Source organism: Neolamprologus brichardi, chromosome 5, assembly GCF_056152115.1.
Source record: "Neolamprologus brichardi isolate AB-2024 chromosome 5, ASM5615211v1, whole genome shotgun sequence".
NCBI lineage: Eukaryota > Metazoa > Chordata > Actinopteri > Cichliformes > Cichlidae > Neolamprologus > Neolamprologus brichardi.
Genome location: NC_142108.1, coordinates 14,901,820 through 14,917,351, shown reverse-complemented (window position 1 = coordinate 14,917,351; position 15,532 = coordinate 14,901,820). Strand labels below are relative to the sequence as shown.

The 15,532-nt window shown below is 40.5% G+C and overlaps 1 protein-coding gene across 1 annotated transcript in view; it reads left to right on the top strand.

Annotated features, from left to right (window-relative positions):
• col7a1 (collagen, type VII, alpha 1) overlaps nucleotides 1-15,532 on the top strand; it is a 59,833-nt gene that overhangs the window by 24,597 nt on the left and 19,704 nt on the right. The window contains exons 44-88 of the mRNA XM_087841200.1: nucleotides 397-432; nucleotides 532-576; nucleotides 695-730; nucleotides 872-907; nucleotides 1,039-1,071; nucleotides 1,165-1,236; nucleotides 1,327-1,386; nucleotides 1,566-1,601; nucleotides 1,690-1,770; nucleotides 2,696-2,731; nucleotides 2,922-2,966; nucleotides 3,079-3,150; nucleotides 3,288-3,332; nucleotides 3,421-3,456; nucleotides 3,598-3,639; nucleotides 3,829-3,909; nucleotides 4,032-4,067; nucleotides 4,183-4,218; nucleotides 4,460-4,540; nucleotides 4,632-4,667; nucleotides 5,442-5,513; nucleotides 5,644-5,688; nucleotides 5,946-5,981; nucleotides 6,250-6,285; nucleotides 6,785-6,889; nucleotides 6,969-7,034; nucleotides 7,327-7,362; nucleotides 7,885-7,920; nucleotides 7,999-8,046; nucleotides 8,144-8,179; nucleotides 8,664-8,768; nucleotides 8,938-9,147; nucleotides 9,227-9,262; nucleotides 9,355-9,399; nucleotides 9,493-9,609; nucleotides 9,693-9,764; nucleotides 10,250-10,294; nucleotides 11,058-11,093; nucleotides 13,049-13,084; nucleotides 13,163-13,207; nucleotides 13,296-13,328; nucleotides 13,452-13,514; nucleotides 13,652-13,687; nucleotides 14,267-14,347; nucleotides 14,436-14,504. Of these exons, the coding sequence (XP_087697326.1) occupies nucleotides 397-432; nucleotides 532-576; nucleotides 695-730; nucleotides 872-907; nucleotides 1,039-1,071; nucleotides 1,165-1,236; nucleotides 1,327-1,386; nucleotides 1,566-1,601; nucleotides 1,690-1,770; nucleotides 2,696-2,731; nucleotides 2,922-2,966; nucleotides 3,079-3,150; nucleotides 3,288-3,332; nucleotides 3,421-3,456; nucleotides 3,598-3,639; nucleotides 3,829-3,909; nucleotides 4,032-4,067; nucleotides 4,183-4,218; nucleotides 4,460-4,540; nucleotides 4,632-4,667; nucleotides 5,442-5,513; nucleotides 5,644-5,688; nucleotides 5,946-5,981; nucleotides 6,250-6,285; nucleotides 6,785-6,889; nucleotides 6,969-7,034; nucleotides 7,327-7,362; nucleotides 7,885-7,920; nucleotides 7,999-8,046; nucleotides 8,144-8,179; nucleotides 8,664-8,768; nucleotides 8,938-9,147; nucleotides 9,227-9,262; nucleotides 9,355-9,399; nucleotides 9,493-9,609; nucleotides 9,693-9,764; nucleotides 10,250-10,294; nucleotides 11,058-11,093; nucleotides 13,049-13,084; nucleotides 13,163-13,207; nucleotides 13,296-13,328; nucleotides 13,452-13,514; nucleotides 13,652-13,687; nucleotides 14,267-14,347; nucleotides 14,436-14,504 (2,526 nt within the window). The remainder of the gene's footprint in view (nucleotides 1-396; nucleotides 433-531; nucleotides 577-694; nucleotides 731-871; nucleotides 908-1,038; nucleotides 1,072-1,164; nucleotides 1,237-1,326; nucleotides 1,387-1,565; nucleotides 1,602-1,689; nucleotides 1,771-2,695; nucleotides 2,732-2,921; nucleotides 2,967-3,078; nucleotides 3,151-3,287; nucleotides 3,333-3,420; nucleotides 3,457-3,597; nucleotides 3,640-3,828; nucleotides 3,910-4,031; nucleotides 4,068-4,182; nucleotides 4,219-4,459; nucleotides 4,541-4,631; nucleotides 4,668-5,441; nucleotides 5,514-5,643; nucleotides 5,689-5,945; nucleotides 5,982-6,249; nucleotides 6,286-6,784; nucleotides 6,890-6,968; nucleotides 7,035-7,326; nucleotides 7,363-7,884; nucleotides 7,921-7,998; nucleotides 8,047-8,143; nucleotides 8,180-8,663; nucleotides 8,769-8,937; nucleotides 9,148-9,226; nucleotides 9,263-9,354; nucleotides 9,400-9,492; nucleotides 9,610-9,692; nucleotides 9,765-10,249; nucleotides 10,295-11,057; nucleotides 11,094-13,048; nucleotides 13,085-13,162; nucleotides 13,208-13,295; nucleotides 13,329-13,451; nucleotides 13,515-13,651; nucleotides 13,688-14,266; nucleotides 14,348-14,435; nucleotides 14,505-15,532) is intronic.

Below are 15,532 nucleotides of genomic sequence, written 5' to 3'. Positions count from 1 at the left end.
AGCTGTAGTCCTTTTATGCTACTCACAAAACAAATCAGAATGAATGAATAAGTAATGAGGTCATAAAATGATATATCAAAGAGCCCGAGAAAAGAAACAGTCATGAATTATGATGGATGATGCCATTTTATCACTTGCCAGATGGGAAGGATTTTTAGTATCCTCTCAGCAGACACCTTAGTGATATCACTGATGCTCAGTAGATTGGTACCACTGATGCTGTGCATCGTTTTACCCACACGTATTCGAGCACACCCCAAAAAGGTTTGTAATGTTTTCAGTTGTAGTGTTTGCAGGTATGGCAGTAAGACTCTGTTGATTGCATGTGCTGATTTAATACAGAGAAACTTTCACCGAAAGAGCATGTGTTGAATTTGAACTTTTTTATGTTTGTAGGGGGAGAGAGGACCAGCTGGTGAAACTGGAGAAAGAGTGAGTACTGGTTTAGTTTGTAGTCTTAGTTAAAGGTTAGCATCTTGTGCTTTCAAAAGATTTTTTTTCACTCTTTTCTGAATTAAATGGCCTCCTCAGGGAGATTCAGGGAAGCCAGGCCCTCCAGGATCAGCAGGTGTAAGAGTAAGTGACAGACTGCTATGTTATATTGGCTAATGGCATCTGTGTGCCTTTCCATTTCATGCTTGTTGCATCATCTGCATTAGGAGTCTCACAAAATGGTGTTTCCTTTTTGTAACAGGGTTTACCAGGACCCAGTGGACCGCCAGGAGAAAAGGTGAGACTGATATAATTAAGTGCAATGATATGACAGGCAGCGGGTCAATAGGAACGTGATTTTGTCGTTGAATGTTTCATAATCTGGTGTAATGAATTTCCAAGCAAAGATGAAAGAACAAGTGAACATGTCTGTTCCCAGGGAAATGACGGTGCACGAGGAGAGCCTGGGAGAACTGTGAGCAATCAGACATGAGAAAATCATCACATACATTCATTTATTCATGCGTTTTTTGGATATACACTTAATATTTATGACAGTCTATGCGTATGATGACAAGCTTTTATTGAATTATTTAAATCATCCAGGTTCAAGGTCTCTCAGGGAGGAAAGGAGAACAGGTAATGTGTAAAATCGCATCTCCTACAACTTTTCATTTTAGCGGAGCTCGCTCAGAGTTCATGGGTGTAACTTCCGGCGCTTTTCACCCGCAGGGGGAGCGAGGTGTACCTGGCCCTGACGGTTCGAGAGGAGAAAAGGGAGAACCAGGGCAGAGAGGAGAGAAAGTGAGAAAAATAGGTTAATTATTGCTTTTAAATGTACATCATTTACCGTACCTCATAATGGTTTTTGATTTTTTTTTCTTATACTGTAAGGGGTCTCCGGGCTCTGGAGGGTCAGGTGTTGCAGGACCTAAGGGAGAGCCGGGAGAGCGAGTAAGTCATCCTAACTTCTCTTTATCAGAGCTACAAAGGGCACAGATGCACTGTTTACAGCTGCCGTGATGTATTCCTGACACAAGCATCAGTTATTCATGAAGCTTTCCCTTGTGCCACCTGTTGTCATTCCCAAACCTCTCAGAGCAATAGTACATAAACATATGCTTTTCCCTCAGGGGCCCGCTGGTATTAGCGGAAAGCCAGGTGCCAAGGTGAGAGGCCGGCTGTGTATGCTTTCAGTTGTTTTTGTTTATTAGTGTCTGTTTGATTGTTTATCTGGTCCTCTTAACTGGTTGTTAGGGAGATCCAGGTGAACCGGGAGAGAGGGGAGAAAATGGACGCGCAGGATTCCCAGGAAAGCCAGGCGTTCCCGGTAAACAGGTCAGAGCGGTGTTTTGGATGACATTACTACCTGACCTTTACTGTGACAAGCAACAGTTTTTTTTCCAAGAGTTTACAAATAGGGTGAAGGTTTGAGTGATAATTTAAGTTTTATTGCGACTCACGTGTAAATATATTTACTGTTGACATACATTTTCTGTACTTAAAATAAGTGTAATAATCAGTTGATAATCTAAATTTATGATATATGGAAAATGTTGTCTGGTTCCACATTAATATTCCTATTATAATATCAACCATATGGTCCAGCCTCTATGGGAAACTATAGCTTCTACTGAAACTTTTATACTCTATTATTCTTTCACTGGTTTACCTTACACAGTGAAGTACATTATATGGATAAAAGTATTGGGCCACACCTTAACAAGTCACTTTCTATCCTGCGAGATATTCCACAATCCACTAAAATACAACACAATCAATTATTGAAACCAGAAAGATATAGGAACCACAGCAACTCAGCTACCAAGTGTCAGACCACGTAAAGTTACAGAGCTCCAAACCTCCTTGCGCATTAACATCAGCACAATAACTGTGTGTCGAGACCTTCATGGTATGGGTTTTCATGGCTGAGCAGCTCCTGTAGGTGTAATGTGTAGGTGTCCATATACTGTTGCACTTTACTCCATACTTTTCTATTAAGATATTAAGGTTGTCCATGTTGCTCTCAGTGCTCTAATCAAAAATCAACAGCAACCTTCTTCTGTTTCTTTCAACATGCGCCTCTTTCTAATGGTCGTTTTAGAGGTAAAAACAAGTACCCTTTATGTATTCATGACATGTCCAGTGCCTTTCTTTTGTGCATGTGTACTCTCTTCAGATGCTCTACTGGGTTAGTGTTGATTTTGAAATTTAATGCCACAGAGCTTCACACCCAAATAAATTATTAATCCCGTTTTTTTAGGCGGAAAGAGGAGAGAAGGGTGATGAAGGCATTCCTGTGAGTATAACATCTGCTCTTTCACATTCTTTCTGTTTTCTTTTTACCTTTTATAATATGTTTGTTTGACTAGAATATCATCCCCATCATATATATCCACAAAGAAAGGATCCTTCTGTCATGAATATTTAGGTGTAGTTCCATCCTTTCTCTTGGCCATTTTCTTTTTTTTACTTTAATTTTTCATCAGGGTGAGTCTGGACTTCCAGGGAAGCCAGGAGAAAGAGGACTGAGGGTATGACAAATCTCTTTGAAGCATATTTTAAAGTTAAGTTTTCAATCGTAACCTTTAAATTGCCTCATTTGAAAGTTCACTTAACAGACATTTTGATTGATGCTGCACTCAGGGTCAGACTGGTCAGCCAGGGCCACCGGGCGAGAAAGGAGACATAGGAGACCCTGGAGAGAGTGGACGAAATGTGAGACGCTCATTTATGTGTTATCATACAGACAGCTTTTCAGTATGCTCTTGTACTATTCTGTTAAGACCTTGAGAGAAGGAGCTGTGAAAAAGGTCGGCCGCTCAGCACCTTTATTGATCTGTGTTCAATCACAGGGCAGCCCTGGACCGTCTGGACCACGAGGAGAGAAGGGAGAACAGGTATGGTGCTTATTTTCATTTTGGAAATGGGAGATGTGTCTTTATATGTACCGTTAGGGGATTCACACACTTTATTCTCTTCAACCAGGGACTTCAAGGGCCCCAAGGACCACCAGGAACAGTGGTAAAAAAACAGTGTCACAGAACACTGTTTAACAGCCTCCAGGAATCAGCTTAACACTGAATTAACTACTTATAATCCAATTTTGATAACACAGAGGAGGCAGAGCTACATGTGACATTTGCCATGTTTGTTTGTCAACAGGCTGATATCCAGGGCCAGCTGAAAGGAGAGAGAGGAGAAAAGGTGAGTGCTTTTTCTGTGCATGTAGACACTGATAATTTTATTTATTTATTTTTTTACAAAATCAAGTATGTTCGTTTGACCTGTTAAAATATCCTAAATAAACACCAATAGCTGAAATAAGTTGAAAAATATAAGGTAACTGGGTAAAAAAAAGTATATAGCAGCAGATTACATCACTGTTATTCCCAGGGTGATGCTGGTGACCCAGGAGAGCATGGCGGCAAAGGCACGAAAGGTGAGGCGGGGACTCCTGGAGCTCCAGGCCTACGAGTGAGTGTTCCTCATTCTTGCAATTTTTAAATGCAATCTGAATATGCACAGGTCCTGTTCTCAGTAGATTTTAGTATGCAAGAGTGATGTGCCTTCTTGTTCTTTTCCTGTCGTCTATAAAGGGTCCTGAGGGACAACGGGGGCCTCCAGGGACAAGAGTGAGTGGACTTTCCTTCTCTCATTCTCTACATTACAATTATCTCTAATGCATATCTTTAACTGTCTGAATTTCACTGACTTTCAACTATATTTATGTCACGTTGATTTTTATAGGGCGACACAGGAGACAGAGGACCACCTGGAGAGAAGGTTTGGAATCACACAATCGCATCTACTGCTCTCTTCTGACATGTGTAGTTCTGTCATTGTGCTGCAAGGAAACTTCCACTGGTTTTGTTAGTGAAACAGTAGATTTCCAGTAGGAATCTGCTGCCAGAAACATGTGTATAGGGGAAAGTAAGCTTCATAGCAAAGTTAAATCACTTTTACTGCTAACTTACAGACTGTAATAACCATGTGATTTCCTAACTCTTAACTGATGTATTACCAGGGAGAACGGGGAGCATCTGGCTTAGATGGGCGTCCTGGTCTTGATGGTAAACCAGGGGCTCCTGGGCCACCTGGCCAGAGGGTATTTCAGTTTGTCTCATTTTTTACCAAACTATAAGACTCACAGTCTTTGTGTAGCTGATGCACTGCATTTGTTTTTATTTGTGCTATAGGGTGATCCTGGGAAACAGGGAGATCCAGGGAGGGATGTAAGTTTTGTTTCTCTCTGTCTTTAAAGATGATTGTGTGAAAGAGGCAATCATCACAAAATAAACACATTATTTTTGGTTGTATTGTTACTTAAGTAGACAGGTATAATTGTTTGCCCCTTCAGGTTTTCATTCATTGTTCTGTTTTAATCATTTTACACCGGAAATGTATTTAATGTAGTTTCAGGAAATGTACTTTTCATATTGTCTGAGATGATCACCGTGCAAATGATCGTTCATGATGGAAATGTCTTCTATAGTTTGATTTTAATGAGCATCCACCTATCCATCCGTTCTCTTCCACTCATCCAATTCGGAGTTGTGGGGTCATTATTTTGCAACATTCTCAATTTTAGTGAGCATATGCACTTGAAGTGGGCGTCCTGCAGAGGGCACTGTGGAAACTGTAAAAAAACAGCTTTTAGATCTGTGCTGAGTTGCGTAAGCCGACTGTAGGGAAAGATGTCTCCAGGCCAGTCCATTATTCAGAGGAGACTGTTATGCAATATTGACCATAATAATGTTATTAAAAGTCCAGAACTTTGAAACTTAGGGTTTATTTAAAAGATCTAAATCCTGGCTTACAGGGCAGTTGTACAACAGCTTTGCAGCTGCTCATGCACATTAAAGTCTATCTAGCGATGACATCTCTTACACAGTGATCGTCTCAGAAAATAAACAAATCACATTTAAATCTATTTTGCACTGTATTACAGTGTCTAGTAATTCATTGCAAAATCTACTCTTGGATTATTTGTTGGTTTTTTCTGCCAGGGATTACCTGGACTAGTAGGGGCGCAGGGTCCCCCAGGGCCTGTTGGACCTGCAGGCAATCCAGGGATACCTGTGAGTACCCCTCTATCCCACTCAAAAAGAGACTCCCACAAAGTTCCATCGTTCTGTCTGTCAGGCCTATACATGTTTTTACCGAACTTCCGCTTCCAAATTTCTAATTAACCTTGCTTTTATTTGTCAGGGTAAAGCAGGTGAAAATGGCAAAGCTGGACCACCTGGCAAAACGGTAACTCTGACCTCCTGAATATAATATCCTCATAGTTTGATGTACTTGTATAATTGGTAATGGCCTTTTTTTTATACCTTTATTCTGTAAATGATGTTTACTGATCAAAAGCAGTATGGACATTTATTTCAGGCTCTGCCGCATAATGGTTCGCTTAAGTGAGTTTCTAAAGCAGAGGCACTGAGTGCTCCCATGGCAGACTGGCCATTATGCACTTTGTTCCTGTTTGTTGTAATGCATTTTGTTTGGACTCACAGGGCGAGGATGGCGTGCCAGGTGAAGATGGTAGAAAGGTCTGTGTCTCTTTTATACGATTTAGTCAACATGATTTCCACAGTTTGACTCTGTAAAGGCATCTTACTTGACCCATGGCACGATTTTTGCTAACCAAGCCATGCGATTGTCATGTAAAATTGCATGTTACATGTATGTACATTAGACATTAGTTTTTATTTTTACATGATGTGCACATTAAGAGTGGATTAAAACAAGAAATAATTTAGCAGAATTTAGCAGAATTATTTTTGAAGATTGTATTTAATGTCTATTTCTAATCTACAGGGTGACAAAGGCGAAGCTGGAGCAGCTGGAAGAGATGTCAGTTTTCACAAACCTCTTTCATATGATTACTTTTCAAAAATGTGTTTGTTGTCAGTTTGTTTTTTATATATCTTATCGAGATGCCTTATATCGCCCTGCCTTCCTGTTATGACTTTATTGCATATCAGCTTTCCGTCCTTTTTTTCTCCTGATCACTTCCCCCTTCAGCTGTATATTTGTCAGCCATAGTTTGTTCTAAAATTGACATCGGCTTCTCACTGCTGAATCAATGGGCTCCTCTGAAGAAGCTATATAAATTCACCTCTAATGATCTAGCTTAGCCTTTAAGTGGAGTGACTTCTGAGTGGAATCCAGAGGGGTGCCAAATGTCAGAGTGCCGGTTTCATGTGCAAATTCATATTAATTATCTCTAGAACATCAGTGGAGGGGTGGCAGCGGCCACCTGCTTTGATTTTATAGTTCAGCCTTTACTATAGTGAAGGAGGAAGAAAGTGTGTGGGGTGAATTTCAGTTGTGAACAGCATGTGTTTTTCAGGGCCGTGACGGGGAGAAAGGAGACCGTGGTCCTTCTGGGCCTTTAGGCTCCCCTGGTCCATCAGGAGCACCTGGATTACCTGGCAGCATTGGTCCTCCTGGTCAGGTGCGAGTGAAGCCAACATGTGAAAAATAGCAAAGTTAATTTGGCGTTTTGAATGAAACGGGATGTTCCCCTTTCTCAGGTTGTGTATGTGAAAGGAGCTGAAGCAACACCAATCCCAGGTCCACAGGGGCCCCCAGGAACGCCCGTAAGTGTGCATCACCATTCTTATTGCCGTTGTTGGCGCTGCTGAAACTAAATTGAGCATCTTTTAGTTAGATTCTTTTAGCTTATTTATTGGAGAAATATATATTTTTAAAGAAAATAAGTGGCAGTCAAATAATTATTACTGTCCACTATATTCTATGTATGTTGCTCTTGTTATCCCCAAAACCATGAGCCACCAACATCCACAAGCAGCAGTTATGTGTGTCATATCTACACAAGTTGCTGTTAGCTGCCAGGGTGTCTTCATTTTTGTGTCCCCGTTTTCCTTTCAGGGTGTCCCAGGAATCCCTGGAGCTGCAGGAACCAGAGTAAGTTGTAGTTTCGAGATGTTTTTTCTTTTTTTTTCTGGGCTTTTTTGTATTAACTGGTGTCCTGCTTCTGTAGCTGAAACAGGAAGTGAATGGAAATGTGATTATATGTAACAGCAGCTACAGGTCAAGTCTTTCACCTTCTATTCTTATGAGAACTCATTACACCTCAAGACTCTTTAGTTGGCATATGACATTCACAGTCCTCTTTGAAAAATTAACTTACCATTTAGTTAGCAAGTATAAACTGGAGTACTTTGAACTAACATGTTATTAAAGCTGACTAATAACAACTCACACACACACTCTAACATCAAAGTTACATTACTAAAGAAATAAGCCCTGCTTTTTTTTCCCCATTTCTGGAGTATTTTTTCTTGCACAAAAGAAAGATTGCAAAGATCTAAGAATCATTTTATTGTGATGCCGTTATTATTGTGCGCAGTTTGTTATGATGATATTGCAGTGCGATTCCCTCCTCACCCTCATTGGTATTTCTCATTTTTTCTTTTTTGTTTTCAGGGAGAGCGAGGTCTGCCTGGCCTGAAAGGTGAAACTGTAAGTGAAACATTCAGTGAAAATGTGACATGGAGGGTCCACTTTTTTTTTGACTCCTTCATATCTTGTTATGTTTAGGGAGACCCAGGAGAGGATGGAGCACCTGGCAAACCCGGGACGTCAGTGGTAAGACATCAGCACATTGCCTGTCATGTAATTGTCAGTTGTTAGTATTTTACATTTCTACATCTCGGTTTAATAATGTCTCCGTGTTTCCTGCCAGGATGTACAGAAAGCTCTGGCAGGCTTTGGTATTCAGGTAGGTGGACTCCTCAGATGACTAACTCAAATTGAACACGATTTCTTTTGGCTTTCACTTGCATGGATGGATGGAATAATGGGGAAAAATGCAATTATCTAAACAGTCTTAAAATCAGCACTTACTCTTGCTTCTGTTATAGCTTATAGAGAAGAACATTTCCTGCAAATGTATGCAAAGTGTTATATTTCCCACTTTGTTCTTGCAAATGTCATCATACCATTTATGTCTGGCCTTGTTTCAGCAGCTCATTTAGTCCAGTAAATGTTGGCATGAGTCTTTCATTTATTATGCACATACACCTGCTTATATATTTTAGAATTATGCCTGGCAGGTTAAAGTGACACTGTTTATGAGCAGTTTTTGAGCTGCTGGGATGAATTCTAAATGACTGGTTTTATCTGGGGATTAAAACATTTTGCAGATGGGCATCTGCTGCTGAAAGTTATAAAGCTTTTCCGTTTTGGATTTCTGCTCCACACAGGTGTCTGATCTGAAGAAGGCTGTGGACAGCAAGGACACACTTTCAGAGAAAGGTGAAAAGGGAGATAAGGGTGAGCCTGGACAGAGAGGACCATCTGGAGCAGATGTAAGTGTGACTAAGCATCTTCGAGGATTAAAGTGAAAAGACAAAATGATGTGAAGACTTCCAGTCAGATAGAATGAAGCATCTTGTTTGGATTTTTTTTTTTTTTTAGAGTGTAATTAATCGAATGAAATTGACAGAGAAATCGTTTTTTATTCTGGTTTTGCCCTAGGGTGCTCGTGGTTTTCCTGGAGAGAGGGGCGGCAAAGGAGACGCAGGGGACCGAGGACCTGTGGGACCGGCGGGGGCCCCAGGCAGAGCCATTGTCGAACGAGGGCCAGAGGGACCTCCGGGGCCTGCCGGGGAGCCTGGCAAGCCTGGGATACCAGGTCTTCCTGGACGAGCTGGGGAACTAGGAGAGGCAGGAAGGCCAGGAGATAAGGTGGAGAGGAGAGTTGGGCAACCAAATGGGGTCTCTTTTTGTGGCATCACACTGATGACATTGTATATTTGTTTTTTAGGGGGAAAGAGGAGAGAAAGGTGACAGAGGAGATTCTGTGAGTCCTCTTATTAGGTTGATGGTTTCATTTCTTGTTTTAGTAAATTTCCTGGTTCTTGTAGTTAACTGATAGTTTGTTCTGTTTCTCAGGGTCGGGATGGATTAACAGGACCAGCTGGCCCGCCAGGTCAAAAGGTAAAATAGTTTTAGTTATTGTTGTGATAAGATATTTAGTAAATGTAGAGTAAAAAAAGGATTCACAGATATGTATGTGATTATGGTTTATAGGGAGAATCTGCTGACTCAGTCCTGGTTGGGTCTCCTGGGGCTAGAGGCCCTCCTGGAGTATCTGGGTTGAAGGGAGAACCTGGTGCTACAGGACCGTCAGGACCTAAAGGAGACCGCGTAAGATTTACGCATATTACACACATCTTGTGTCACATCGTATGTGTCTTAATATGAATAAACAATTGGAATGCGCCTTACAGGGTTTCGTGGGACCTCGAGGTGATAAAGGTGAGGGAGGAGAGCCAGGAGAAAAAGGCCGTGATGGCTCACAGGTGAGCTGCCTCTCAAATGGAGCCTTGATTAAAATATTTTGTTACTCCAATCATTAACTCAAAATGTGTTTTAAATATTCTGACTACCACCTCCTGCTTGTTAGGAAGATCAGTGATTAAAACATGTGATCCTAACATCTGTCCACTAAATATTACACTATTGAAGGCTGCTGGTTGGCTTAGCTTAGTTTAAAGACTGTAAGCATGGGGAAACAGTTAGTCAAGCTATGTCTAAAGCTATTAAAATTTCTCTTCCGCCTCCTTAAATTCCCACTAATTCAAACATTGTTTCTTGTTTATCTTGCAAAACTGAAACGTAAAGATGACTTGTTGTGTTCATATTTGTTGATGTTCAGCTAAATTGCGTTAAGAAAATTTGCTGTACAGGTATTCTTCGAAAGTGTTATTAAGTCTAATATAAAACTATTATGATAATTACTATTATGAGATTTGTCAGGATACAGATATGTGGCTTGCTATTGCAGGGAACACCAGGAGCGACTGGAAAACCGGGCCAGGATGGGAAACCGGTAAGTGGACTGCTCCCTGCGAGATGTGTGGCAGAGGTTTCTGAAAGTTAACTTGACTCTTACAACACTGTACTTTCAAATTGTCAAAGTGAAAGCGATATAGCATTGATTTTGTAAATATGTATTCTAAACATTAATTTCAGCTGACTTGGTAAGTGTGTGTATTTCCTTATATCACTGATAATCATTCACAGACATAATGAGTCTATAATCTATTGTTTTCAAAGTATGTAACAAGTAGGAACCACATCTCTACAAAGAACACATTAAAGTTTCATCTTTTTTCCCCAAAACACACTTTGGGGAAATTCTGTAAGTCATGGTTATCATCAGTCATGGTAAAACCAAGGAAAGATAAAGGAAAATATTCCTCACACTTTTTGTTTTCCTTCCCTGCGTGTCTGAGCAGGGTTCAACAGGGCCTGCTGGTCCTCAAGGCCAACCAGTGAGTAACCAGTAACACAGTCTGCTTCTTTTAGGCTTGATCTGCAGAGTTAAAGCTGCAGGTTGGCTGCAAGTTCAAAGCCAACGGAGCTGTTTCCCTCCTTGGGCCGAGGCTTCGTAGATCCTTAGGCAATAACCATGTGCAGCTGTGCGACTAACGCCTCACTCTTTAACTTTCTCTCTCTACCTGTGTGCGTCTTATCTATGTCCATTTCCTTTTGTGTGTGTTGTTCGTTTCCCCTTTTTCGTCACTGTTCTCCACCCACCTGTCCCCCCCACCCTCCTGTCATCCACTTTCCTTTGTCTGTCATTTCTCCAGGGCTTCCCTGGGTTCCCAGGAGTTCTAGGCAGACCGGTAGGTTCTCTGCTGATGGCTGGCATGCTTGAGCTTTTGGGGAAATAGGTGTAAAAGGTTTGGAGAATCTGTCCTTGTAGTATCAGATAAAATTAGGATTCGACCAAAACTGATAAGACGCTGATGGGCAATAGCTTACAAAGCAAGCAGGGTAAACAATAAAGCATGATTTAACACCAGGAGCACAACCTGTCATCGGGATGCACTCGTTGTCATGTACCTCCCAGGCAAATTTCACCTCTTTAATCTTAATTCATTCTTATTAGAATCATGATTCTGGGAGCTGAGGTCTGGGATAAGAGTCAGACCTCGAACAGTTCCTCATGAAATGTCCAAAAGGATCTGTGTCAAACTCAAGGACTACATTTTGAAGCAAAAAATTTAAATGTGTAAAATACCATAAATTTGTTAGACGAGATGAAAGCAAGTTGGCTGACATCCTCAGCCGCAGCTCTTATGTACAGTAGTGTGGGGAATACTAAACTGGGTGCACTCCAGAAAGTACGGTTGATGATTCGCTCAAATCTGCTTATCATGCTTGCAGCTGTGCCTGATGTCTGTTGTTTGCTTATCCCTTGCACAGTGCTGATTTTTCAGAGCTTACCATGCAAGTGTCTCCTTGTTGACATTTCAGATAATCTGTTTGTATTGTTCTACCTGTTGTCCATCAATTAAGTGCTTGTATTTTATGTTTCCTATAGAGACATGTACATATGACAGTATTTATCATTCCAAGTTGTAGATTTTTGGGTACAGAAAAAGTGTGCACCTTTTTAAGTACTCAATTTTTCTAAACATATTTATGCATAAATATGTTGCCTAAAGGAATAGTTCTACATTTTGAAAATGAAAGTTATTTGCTTGCTTCCTGGGAGTTGACTGTATACAAAAATTGATCTAGCCAAAGTCTTTCTTTCCCACTGTCTCCAAGTTTTTACTCATCTGTTTGCTGGAGTTTTCTCTGTATTATTGTAGGGTCTTTACCTTACAATATGAAGCAGCTTAAGCGAGTGTTGTTGTGAATTGGAACTACATAAATAAAATTGAATTGAATGAGAGGGTGAAGTTATCAGCTGATGCTAGCTTGCTTGGTCAGCAAGATGATCTATAGATTGCATGCGTGCAAAAAAGGTAGTATATGTAAAAGCATGCGTCAAATACTGGGGCAGACTTTTTGCCTCTTTAAGCCTAAATAAAAATGTAATAAGTAAGTTATATTAAAAAATTAGTTCATGACATTATTATGACAACTAAAATTAGCTTTAAAGGCTACCATTTTTTTTTAAAATTATCTGTACATTTTATCATTTTAACATGTTTGGGGTTTTTAACCTTTAAATCTGAAGCCTCAGTTTTAGGATTTTTTTTTTTTAAGTGATCATTTTTTTTACCTAAGGATTGATGGATATAAAATGCAGTTAATAGATGCATGCTAATCATTGTTAATATACAAATATATATAGAAATAAAATGTCTACGTACTCAATTTTGGAACCTGCCTCAGTTTTGTGTTTCATAAGCTTAACCTTTGGCGTCATTTCTCAGCTCTGGATTTTGCTACTCAGAGTTGGATGAAAACATCACTTTGTTACATGTAAAGCTACTGCCAGTAGTCATTTAACTTAGAGTTAAAGACTAGAAACAGACACCTCAAAAATACATAAACTCATTAGCTGATCTGTACAAAGTTTAATATTCACTCATTTGGTTGTTTTTTGGAGCGGTTAAATGCAGAATTGCTTGTTTCTTTATCAGTGATAATCTCACTGGGAGTGCTGTGAATGGAAACTCCTAGCAGAAAGTTATATTTAGCGACAGACACGGCTGACATTCTTACATAACTCTCAGGAACAAAGCCATTTAGCTTTTAAAAATGTAAAAAAAAAAAATCCTTTAGCATGTGGCCTTTGTGCAGATGTTCAATTTTTTATGTGACTTTGTGACTTTGCTTATAGGGAAACCCGGGAGAGCCAGGCATTAGGGGGCCGACTGTAAGTATGACAAACATGTCACACACATTCAAAGACTCTTATTCACAGTTACCAACGTTGGTGATGTGTTTTTAACAGGGTCCCATGGGTCCTGCTGGGCTGCCAGGTCCACCAGGTGTAAAGGTGAGTTCAATACATTATCAAAACTTTAGTGTGCAACAAGTAGATTTTGGTTTGTTTATCAAACTCATAAAACTTTTGTTTTTTACAGGGTAACCAAGGAGAAGCAGGTGTTGGTGTACAGGTATAAATTTTTTTACATTTTATATAAAATGCATTAAATTTCTCCGGGACCGAATAATATAACAATGCACACAGTTGTGATGTACAACAGATAACCCTGTGAGTTTATTTCTCATCTCTGCAGGGTCCTCCTGGTGCACAGGGGAGCACAGGTCTGCCAGGACCAGCAGGTCCCCCAGGAGCTGTGGTATGTGTTCCCACAAATCATAACTTCTCAGCAGGGGAAAATAATTCTGTCATGTTTTCTCGTGAAATTCATTTAAAATCTCACGGTGTGTATCAAATGTGTTCCTTCGTACTACTGTAACTTTTTTCTCCCTGCAGGGTCCACAGGGGCCTCCGGGACTGCCAGGGCAGGTGGTGCGTATTTGGTCTTAATCCTGCTGCGGCTGCAATGTGTCACACAGTGAGGAAATGTAAACGTGAAAAAAAGTCTTGACCCTCAGGCAGTTTTGTTGTAGCTGAAAATAGGGAGGTGATTAACTGAAAATGCCAAAACATTTGTACCAAGATTTTGCTGACAGCTTGAGCTGCATAGGGTTTTTTGGGATATCAGACCCTTCTTTCTTTTTTGGGGATATATCAACATTTCTACCATTATTATTTCTGGTTTTCTCACACATCCACATAGCTAACTGCTGGATTTGTGTAATATGTGTTGACTGTTGTAGACTAAATATATTAAAATGTGAAGCGCTTTTATAACCTGAAAATAAGTGCTGGCATACTTTGATAAGAAAATCAAACAAAATAGATATAAGTTCATTTATCTGGCATTGTGTGCATTATTTAGAGTCTTATTGTGTAGACCATAACTGATCAATGATGTAAAGATGTGAATTTAACACAGGCAGCGATTCAGATTTTGAATGAGTAAACGATCTTTAGTGTGAGAGTGATAAACACATTCACATATACTAAGGCATTTCTGCTCCTCAGGGTGAAGCAGGCAAACCTGGTGTTCCTGGAAGAGATGGGGTGCCTGGCAAAGAAGGAATACCTGGATTACCAGGAAAGCAGGTTTGAGTTTATGTCATATTGCTCACCGGTGGCAGCACTATTAAGTGTTTTTTTTCTCAGTGTTAACATTGTGTAATTTGTTCCTCAGGGCATTGCAGGACCTCCAGGCCAGGCTGGCCTGAAGGGGGAGCAGGGAGACAGCGGGCCTCCAGGGAAGGTGAGCAGATGTTGCGTCTAGCGAGCAATCTCTTTCTAAGAGACACAGAAAATGCAGCTAGTTTTTTGGTTGTTTTTATCGGAAATAATCCAAGCTACAGAATGGTTTGTTGTATGAAGTAATAATTTTAAAAAGTATAGCGTTATTATTAGATTGAAGAGCTTTTATCTGACACCAGGGGGTTCTATTCTGAGTCCTCCTTTAGGAGAAGTAAATGGTAAATGGACTGGTAGTTACACAATGCATTTCTACTCGGTTGAACACAGTCTCATTCACAGAGCACCTTTTTTTTTCTATGCCTAAGTACTTTTCTAACATTCAGACACAATCTCACACTCCAATGGAGAGAACTCAGGGTTCAATATCTTCCCCAACAATACTTTGTCATGTGGACCGGAGAAGTCAGGGAGTCGACCCATTGGAAAGCTGATCCACCAACTTTCCAATAATTCGATGACCCGCTGTACCAACTTAGCCACAGCTGCATCTTAAAGCATGAACCTTAGCCCCAGTGGGTTCCAGATGTGTTCCCCTGTAAGTCCACTCTTCTTAACCTCTTAAGCCCCATGCCTACCTGATCTCCTGCTTTTTGCCCCCATATCAGGGGGCGTTGGGGCTTAAGAGGTTAAAGAGAAACTGGAGTACTACTGTTTTATTTGTAGATGATAGCCATGATGCTGAGATGGTTTAATTATGCTGACTGGCAATGTGACACATGAGGATAATCTAAGAATTTAATATGGAAAAGGTTTGATTGAGAGCCAGTATATTGTCAGAGCAATTGGAGAATTTTGGGGTCGTTGGAACTGGAAACTGTAATTCATGAGGTCAACACACAGTCATAAATTGTGTTTTGGAGTAATGCCAGATAAATGTGGACCTGCTCTCATTTCTGTCTGAACACATTTCTGCCTCTGCATATTTAAACAGTCAGGCCAACTGTGCTCTTCTAACCTTGGACATTTTGAGCTGTTTGGAGTGGTCGCTAATTCCCGAATAGGTGAAACACAAAGCAGTATCTCTGGGGT